Consider the following 9,806-nt stretch of genomic DNA (forward strand, 5'->3'; position numbering starts at 1 on the left):
TGTGCACAATAATTCACTCCACTCATGCAAAGTGTCTGTTTTTCAACACTTTGTATGTATGTGTGTGAGCTGAACAGCAGCCAATCAAACTACCCAGATTTTATGTTTTCAAAAAATCAGTTTGCAAAGCAAGTGTCTTTAACATGCTTAAGATAGAAATGACTCAACAAAAACAAAGTACAACATCAAAAAGAGACGCTAGAAGAGAAACACAGACGGAGACGGAGCAACAAAGATCTGAAAGGTGGAAGACTTGACCTCATTACTACCCTGTGGTTGTTAATAAGCTTATTTTTATTACTCAGCAATAACCACAGGTTACTGCTACCGGCCCCCGGTAGCTTAAAGATGTGAGCTGAGCTGGTGCCTTGAATTTTCTCTCCGTTGTTTTAATGCTAAATGCCCGTTTTAAATGGCACAACTTGTCGTATGTGGAGTGAAACATGAAAACATCGACAACCCGCCGTCCTCCACTAATTTCTTTCATTCTGGGCTTTTGCGCAGTAATAATGCAGCAGGTTGTTAAAATGTTCCTCCTGTTGACTCGTTTCTGCACTGCAGCTGTTTGGAGTAACGAGACGAGCTCGTGGTTAGAGGTGAGCGAAACCCAAACTGAACGGCTCAGATGAGCCCCAGGCTGCGTGGCGCCCACAGATCTGAGGCCAGGAGGAGGATAAGATCAGCTTCAACTGATTGGTTTCTGACTTCTCTTTTTAAAACAGAACAGTTTTATGGATGGGAGGTGCGAAGAAATGTTRACTAAAATCATCGATTCAGTACTAAATGCACAGTGAGAATAAGATTCTTCTGTGAAAGCAAGAACAATGTGAAGTTCAGGATGTCGGGTGACATAAAGCGAATTGATTGTTAGCTGCAGTTTCTTCCAAAAATAAAACAATAGAAAAGTCAAGTTTGTTTTTATAGCAGATTTCAGCAACAYGAAACAATCTGACAAATCTAAAAGTGGGTGCAGACGATGCTGGATGCTGGATGTGCAGATCGTGGGCGTTATGAAACTTTACAGTTTTTACTCCTGGGTCTCAGCATGTTTTTACCTTTGCAAAGAAACAAACCCGCAGCCTTTTGTTGTTTCTGTGGTTTTATCCGGTTTGATTTCTGACTTCTCTYCGTTTCATCGAAGCAGACGAGCCAGAAACTGGCTGCTGTGGAGAATGAACCTTCTCCATGCTGAGCTCGTGATGAGTTGGAGCTTTACAGCTTTACGTATTTGCATAAMTAAACTAATTCATCTTAATTCAAACAGAGGACGAGGTTCTTTTCCAAWAYGGTAAGGCGRAGATTCAGTCTGAAAGYGTTTTTGAGTCACAGTCAGGTTAAAATCCTTCTCTGAAAACCCCCTCTGACGGAGCCCCCCCAACCCCCCATATAGCTCCGCCCCTGACCTGAAACTGACAGAAGTCTGTGCAACTAAACGACTTTGTTTCAGGAATTCCCTCCACCCAATAAAAGCTTTTCAGAATAAAAGGACACAGAATAAAATAATAAACACAGTAAAGGTTTAACARAACCAGAGAAAGGAAAGACCCACAGTCTTAAATTATTTTAAAGTATTAATTCAGTCCCGTTTTGATCGGTTTTACATCATGAACCAGAGTGGATCAACTCGGGTATATAAAAAACGGTTTTTTTTATGGCTGATCATTTCTGCCACGTACTTCATCCAAACCAGTAATTCCGTCTCAACAGGCGAAGTTTCCTGAACACGAGAGGAAAACGTCACGGTTGAACCTCCGCCGCAGTGATTACGGTTCGTGTTTTTAAACACGCAGCAGCTTCACAGCATCGCGCTCTGTGCGTAAAACGCGCAGCGTGGATCGACGCACCGGGCCGCTGCGCGTCTCCTGCCGAGGATCTCTGGGAGCCAGAAACTGGAAATTTGGCATCAAATTATCATCATCTGCGTGTTCAGCAGAAATAATAACAGCGGAGGAATCAGTGAAACAGTTTCTACGCTTTTTACAGTTTGTATAAGACAGAGTGGATTTTTATGCAAACAGTGAGCGAATAAACAAAACTAGATTAAATCAAAAAAAAAAAAAAACTCACCTGATCTCATTTCTGACGCTTTCCCTCTGAGCAGCTTTTTCTGACGACGTTTCACAGTTTTATTTTATTATTAGTAATATTAGCGTCTTAACAGGAGATGATCGATATCTTCAAGTAACGTCATTAAAAATCTCCCTAAAGGCAAAACCTGAGATTTCTCTTCCTGCTTGTCAACGTTTCAGCTGATTGCTTCTTGGATTTTAGAATATTCAATCAATCAATCAACTTTATTAAAGACGCAGAATAGGTCCATAGTGTGAAGACATAAAAAGAAAAACAATAATAAAATAATAAAACACAGTATTATGCACTGATTGAGGATATTTATAAAGAAGTGTAATTATTAATGATAATCTTCACGTTTAGCAGCTTCTTCTTCTTCGTGGTTTAACTTATACGTGAAATTAAGCCTGAATAATAAAAACGGCGAAGAAAATCAGCCAAAGTCCAAAATAAACGTTAAGATCTACAAAAATCTGGGAAATAATTGAAGAAAACTGTTTTAAAAGAGAGTCTGGCCTTTTGTGGAGGTTTAGAAACGTTCAGATACTTTTAACTATGGTGACAACAAAACTGAACAGGCGGAGGAACCAGCAGCCTGACGGGAAATGATGTTCATAGCGCAAAGGAATCTGCTAACGGTGTTTTGCTCCCCGCCAGCAGAGGGCGCTAAAGATCACAATATGTTTAATAAAATTACTCGATCGCTTTCATTCAACAGATGTTTGTTCACAGTCACGTTCAGTTTTTTGGTATTTATTTTGCACATTTTCTGTTTTAAAGGAAGGATTATAGCGGTCAAATGACTTTTGGCTCCATTGAGTCAAAATGTACAGTCAGGATTTGGTTTGTTTCCGTTCAAAACTCTTAATATTTTCAGGTTGGATAAATAATTAAAAGCTGATTTTGTGCAAAAATCTTTTCAGTAAAAAGGCAACTTTTAGTATAAGTAGATGTGGTTATATATATTATAAAAGCTCGGTTATAAAAATACCAATACTGTTCTTGTGAATTTCCACTGTAGGAAAATTATTTTGGCAACAATTTTACCCTTATTAGAAATAAAAAGTCTAGTTCTGCACCAACCATCTGGACAGGTCAGAGATTTCTCTTTCTTTGTCGCCCTTGTTTATGCAGTCATTGTGTTTTACTGCCATCTAGTGGACACATTTAAACAAATAAACTTCCTAATAAAGTTGCACTTTGTACAGAAATATACCAGAAGAGGGTTAAGGAAGCTAAAAATAATAAGAATAATTCTGACTTTAATCTCAGAATTCAGATTTTTCTCTTTTCTTTTTCTCTCTCAAAAGATTAAAATCAGATTTATTTATTTTTTTGTTCCATATAAAAACGTAAAAAACTGAGGATCAATAAAAACAAACCAGCATGTAAACACTGAGTTCAGGTCTGATGCACAGAAGAGGCGGAGTTATACTGGGAGCACTGGTGGCTGTGGGAACCAATGAGAATCTGACACGTTTTCTCCTCATCCAATCCCAGAACGAGCTGCTACAGGTCACAATGAAGGAAGAGGAACCGAAGGTCCAGTTGGTCCAGTTCCACCTCTCAGCTGGTGTTTCTCATCACCAGTTCACTAAATAACTAGTAAACATGTCAGTTTAACTATTTGTGCCGTTCAGCTGCAAACTGCTGGGCTGCAGCCAAGAACATCAGAGGAGTGGAAACACGACGCAAACATAACAAAAGATCATCCTCTGGGTTTGTTTCTCCTGAAACGAAACTTGATTTGAGACGATTTCCTTATTTACGTTAAATTCTTAACTTTCCCAAGAGCAGAACCGGGTTTGATCTGCAGCGTAATAGTTGAAACTATTAAATAGTTCTCCGAAACTATAAGCTTTTTAAAGCAACAATTGAATCTGCACTGTAAAAAAACACAAACCTTATTTTTGGTCTAATTACTAGTGCAAATATGTTGAAAGTAACTCATACAGAACTTTTCAGCAAGGAGTTTGTTTTTAGTAAATTATTCCTTAATATTGAACTTTTAGTTCCACTGGCAGATTATTTCATTATAAGACATTTTTCCTTGTTAAAAGTGAAATAAAATAATCTGCCAATAAAACCAGAGTTTTTTTTATCAATAGTAAGAAATGATTTACTCACAACAAGCTCCTATAACTTACTGAAAAATTACTTAGTAGATTTAAAATAAGTGTACTAAGATGTTTGCAGACTAGAAATACTTGATAAAATGTTATTTTTTTGCAGTGGAAAAAAACAAATTTATTAGATTTATTTTCTCTGGAAAATAAATCTTTGCTTTTGTGTTTAGTTTGTGGGATACAACTAATAAAACATGTCAGTTTAGTTATTTATGGGCCAAATGGATAAAAAATAAACGTTGTGATAAAACAGAACCATGTCGGGTCTTTCCTGAGTGAATTCCTGAACYGGCTGCTGTCACAGAGACAAAGGGAAGAACTGCAGAACCAGTCGGACCGTTTCACTGCTGAACCCTCCTTAAAATGAAACTGTGCTGTACAAATAAAATTTGATTGATTGATTGATTGATTGATTATGCAGTTAGTAGTGAATCTGATCACGGTGGATCAGGTTGCTTTAGGGAAGGTTACGATTTTTAACATAAATGGAAACAAAATTGTCTCAAACCAAGTTTCGTTTCAGGAGAAACACTAACAGAGATGATGATGTTTTATTGTGTTTGCTTCATGTTTCCACTCCTCTGATGTTCTTGGCTAAACCTGCGGGACCGGATTCCTCAGAAGGAGGAACAGAGACGTCGACGTTTCACACGCCATCAGGAATTTATTTTCTTTTTGACTTTCTGGTGGGAACATTGGGTTTGTCTAAAGCTCGGCTCTGCAGGTTGCAAAAAGGATTTTAACACTTTGAAATCAAAGACAGTCTGAAATGTAAATTTGTTTCTACGTAAAAGCAAAAAATAAAAAATAAAAATGCAGAAAGAATCATTGATTTAGTTCATTGGTCTCTTAGTTTCACACACAAGCAGCGCAACAGCAGCTGAGTTTTTTTTTTCAGATTTACTTTTAGTTGTGGAAATTTTATGCAAATTTTACACAAAAACAGGGAAAACATGGAACCAGTCTGTTTCATTTACAGCAGAAATCAGGATTTTGTTATTTTAGCTTAAATTCACAGACTGTGCAAGGCTCTACTCTTCAAAGAATGTGTTAAAATTTTGAATAATGATAACTTCTTCCAATAAAAACTTAACTTAATTTCCTCAGGTTTTTTATTTTAAAAGTACAAATCAATTATTTACATGGATTTATTGCAGTACAACAGAGTCAGACTGAAACAAAAAGTTAAACGGAAGAAAGTTTAACAAAATAAAGTAGCAAAGAAAAAAAAACATCCAAAGGAACATTTAGTCAGATTAAAATAATCATAAATCAGAAACAAACAGATATAAAGTAATGATTACACTTTTTTTTTTACCCAAAACCATAAACCAACATTGATTCTTTAAATCAGGAGTATCCAAAGTCGGTCCTCGAGGTTTGACATCCTGCATGTTTTAGTTCTCTCCCTGGTTTAGCACACCTGGATCCAATGATGGCTCATTAGAGGCCTAAGGAGAACACTGACATGCTGAAGAGGTTGTTACTTCCACCAGGGAGAGAACAGAGACATGCAGAATGTCGGCCCTCCAGGACCGACTTTGGACACCCCTGATTTAAAGCCATAAAAATAAAAGAAACAAGAGAAAAGCTCAGAAACAGGAGCATCATACTTGAGTAAATCTTTCTGAATGCATGAAAGGTGAATGGACTGAACTCAAAGGGCTTTGTGGGTCGTGTCGACCAATCAAAGCTTTTTATGCTACAGCCATTCTCATCTGTTGCACCAGTGTGTGTGTGAAATACTGGAGGAGTGCAGTCCTCTGAACATAATAATGGAGAATGCCATTACTGGGGATTTTCCAGTCATTTCACACATTGGGAGCAACCTGCTCCTAGTGCCTTGCTCAGGGGCACATTTTTTTCTTCCAAAGTTGGAAAAACTTCAGAATAAAAGCTGGTTGGCCCATCTGGCCTGCAGTCATAGTAAAAAGAACTGTACGTTTGGGGACGGATGTCGGTTTATTCCTCTTTCCTGTGTTGCTTCTTTCCATTGAGGATGATAAAGATTTGTTTCATAGAGACTTTCTTAGGAGTTTTTATGTCTGACATCTTCCTGGAGTTAAATTACCAGCCTAACCTACCATGGCTTTTTGTGTCAGGTCTTCAAGACAACTGTTTTGTTTTGTTTGCATTTTTGCTCAAATAGTCTTGTATATCTTGGTCAAACATCTCAATTTGTGGCTCAATTAACACTTTTAGTGTTCTTGTCCGGTCATGAACTTTGACATTTAACATGCTTATTGTGGTCTGTAGTGTCTGAAATGAAGCTCTTTGGTATTTTTCGGTTTCTCTATGGGCGCCGACATGTTTCAAAGTGCAGTGACATGGTTTTGACACGTTTGTATTCGCGCACACCGTCCATACAACCTTTACAAAACGGTCACAGAAAGCGCCACACTTTCTGCAGACAGCCTCCTCCGTGAATGACGATACATTTTTTTGAAGAATTGTAAAAATGCACATAATTTCTCATTGTGACAGATAAATATTCCTCGACAGTAGCCGTGTTGCCTGCAGGCACATAAACCAGAATGGAGTGGAGGCGGACTAGTTGAAGAGAAATATCAATTTTGCTGTCTGAGCACATTTCCGCATAAAGCAGAGCAACAGATTTCTTATCAATCACACAGAGATCTGACCAAATAGTTCAACAGACGCCTGGTGCCGAGTTTGGCAAGCGGATGACTCCTAGCAAACTAAACGACGCTTCTACGTCAATGAGAACCGATTTTGGCACTTTGGATGAAGCATGTTGAGGTTTTGTAACCTCAAGGTTAAGATCATGATTATCCTCAAACAGTCTGCAGTGGCAGAACGTATTGGTAAAACTACCCATTATCATATAAATAAAAATCTGTCTCTTCATTCAAAGGATATTTCTTCCATCCATCCATCCATTTTCTTACACCCTTGTCTCTTAGTAGGGTCGGGAGGGTTAGGATATTTCTTAAAGTTCAATAATATTGAAAATCTTTTGACATTGATGTAATTTGTCACTCTGCATAAAAAATCTACTTTGATTTGGTTGATAAAATAATATTTAAGCACACACCTGTTCTCTTGAAGTTTCTATTTGGGTCTTGATTTTGACATATATGGGTTAAATGTTCCATATTGTGAATATTTGTTTCTAACTGTGGAACAATTCGATTTAAACTGCTTGGAAGTGCCCTTTTTGTCTAGATTGCAGAACGGCAACGTTTTCTCTTCTGAGGTCACTGCTGATATTTTCCCATGTTTGTTTACCAAGTATTGACATATTGATTATTGTGTTTGTGCACAGTTGTAGTTAGATTTAAATAAAATCAGATATATATTTTATCATCTTCTGACACATCAAGCCTTAAAACTGAAAGTGGGTGTACTTTCTTTTTACCATGACTGCATCTCTTTTTCACCATCATTTGAGGGTCTGACATTTTTTTCTTTTGTGTTTACTTGAAATGTCGTGGTGAACATTGTGAGTTTCCGTCACTACATAGGCGTACTAAAATGAACAAAGTGTTTTCGTTCAAGAATAAAGTGCAGAATGATCACAGTTTGGAAATCACAATACAGCTTTCTTGGTTGAGTGTGTAAAACACTGTGAAATTATTTCTTCCCAACGCTTTGTGGGTGAGCAGTCAATAAAACTGTAGCTGCATGAAATACTGTGCTTGAACATTACATAAATGTTTGTGCAGTTTTGCATTATCACTTGGGATAAATAATGCATTCTCTGTAATGCTACAAGAAGCAAGAGGTTGAGCTTATTTATCGACTAAGTCGCTGGCATTATGCCATCTGTAGCTGCTGRAAATCAGCCAGACYACTGACACTGAGTGCTTGAAACCCCATGAAAATGGGAAGAAAAACGGTTTAACAATAAAACCATAGAGGACAACGTGGTCCGTAAACCATAAACGTATCAAACAGCTGTTTGAACATTAAGTGAGGTAGTTGCACATCTGAAGCGGTTAGGTGGCCTGAAGCTTTGCTGTGTGCAAAACCTCGAGCTCCCTGCTTGAATATGTAACTTTTTTTTTTCTTTCTTTTTGTCCTCCTTTTTTAGAGGAGCCGTCATGTGATACATTTTCTCACAGACGACTGTTCAACCGGGTAAAGTTGCAAAATGTAATGGTTTGTAAGAAATGGCAAACTATTACCACTGCAAGTAAACCAAAAGACATATACATCCCAATCCTTTTCCGTTCTGTTGGCTTTGGAGGTTCTTCTTGAGTTTGAGGCATGACAGCTGCAAAAAGATGAAACAAGAATGAATACATCATTGCAGTTTTTACCACAAACACAGATTGTTTTTACCAGGGGACTTAAGAACAAAGAGGAGCTTCAACAGCTCCAAAAACGACTCAACCCTGCAGCAAATTTGATTTGATGACAAAATGTAAAATCATTCAAGTGTTTGCAATAAACAAATCCAGCAATAATTCCAATATTAAAYTGATTTGATCTAAATTAGTAAATTAATCTTGCTTTCAGYSGCAGCTGCAGCCTTGRACTAAKTTAACCTCCTGAACAGAAGAGCATGCTTCTGTGAACAATATGTTACCCCMGGYCACCAGCCAAAGGCTTCAGCAGTTACATCACGTGACTGAGAAACAATTCCTCACATACCTGGRTGTGGTAGAGGAACTATTTTACACCAGGTCAGTAAAAACYATCGACTGACTGCAATAAGACAAATAAACGCTGAAGGGATCAACGTCTGAACTTCAAGACGCTCAGGCATTTGAAAGAAAATGTCAGGTTGTCTGTGAAGAAACTGAAACCGACTCTGAAGTCGTTGAAACGTTTGACCAGGTGTAGTTTAAAAAATAAAGGCAACATAGTACAACCAACAGATTTTATGTTTGGGTTTCAGTTCAAGTTAATTCAGCAATTTAAGTATATTCAAGACATAAATTAATCATGTAAACAAGCAAATTAAGTTAAAAACAGAAGCTATTAAAGGGGTAGGATGATTCTGCCATATAGTATAATTTTATAGCTGTATCCAGTTCATTTATAAAAATACTGAAATTTGCAATTTAATTCCTTAAATTAGGCTACCATCACCCTCCTGTTATGTTCGTTTCTGAGGTACAGCAATAATGTTCGTGGGTCAATTTGACCCAGGGAGTGTTTTATGATTTTACAATAGTGTCAGGAACCAAAAAATTCCTCCAAAACATTTTTTTATCTGATTATTAACTCTAATACTAACCATCTCAATCAAAATTTGTGCAATTATGTTTTTTATTTCTCAGAAATTAAGGATTAATGACGACAACTGGTAAATTGAACTTGAGACACACATACTGTTCCGGGTCAAAYTGACCCGCCAATTAAAATCAAGATAAATGAGTCATGCAGAGAGTATTTATGTTTTCCTCCACTTCTACTGAGTGTCACTCAGTGTGGGTGGAGTTTACCCACGGGAACAGAAAAGGATCCCGTCAAAGGTTGTATGAACACCTGCTTTCTCGCAGTTCATTGTGAAGTAAAGAGAGCAGGGAGAAAGTGGGTTTGTGTGTGTGTATGTGTGTGTGGGTGGTGTGTTGTGTTGTGTTTGTGTGTGTGTGTGTGTGTGTGTGTGTGTGTGTGTGTGTGTGTGTGTGTGTGTGTGTG

At 37.7% G+C, this 9,806-nt stretch overlaps 1 protein-coding gene across 1 annotated transcript in view; it reads right to left on the reverse strand.

The window, feature by feature from the left end:
• Window positions 1–5,510: 5,510 nt before the first annotated feature.
• Window positions 5,511–9,806, reverse strand: part of LOC103480820 (uncharacterized) — a 7,505-nt gene continuing 3,209 nt past the window's right edge. Inside the window, exon 5 of the mRNA XM_008436004.2 lies at window positions 5,511–8,433. Within this exon, the coding sequence (XP_008434226.1) occupies window positions 8,276–8,433 (158 nt within the window). The 3' untranslated portion in view covers window positions 5,511–8,275. The remainder of the gene's footprint in view (window positions 8,434–9,806) is intronic.

The sequence above is a fragment of the Poecilia reticulata genome, linkage group LG18 (genome assembly GCF_000633615.1).
Source record: "Poecilia reticulata strain Guanapo linkage group LG18, Guppy_female_1.0+MT, whole genome shotgun sequence".
Taxonomy (NCBI): Eukaryota; Metazoa; Chordata; class Actinopteri; order Cyprinodontiformes; family Poeciliidae; genus Poecilia; species Poecilia reticulata.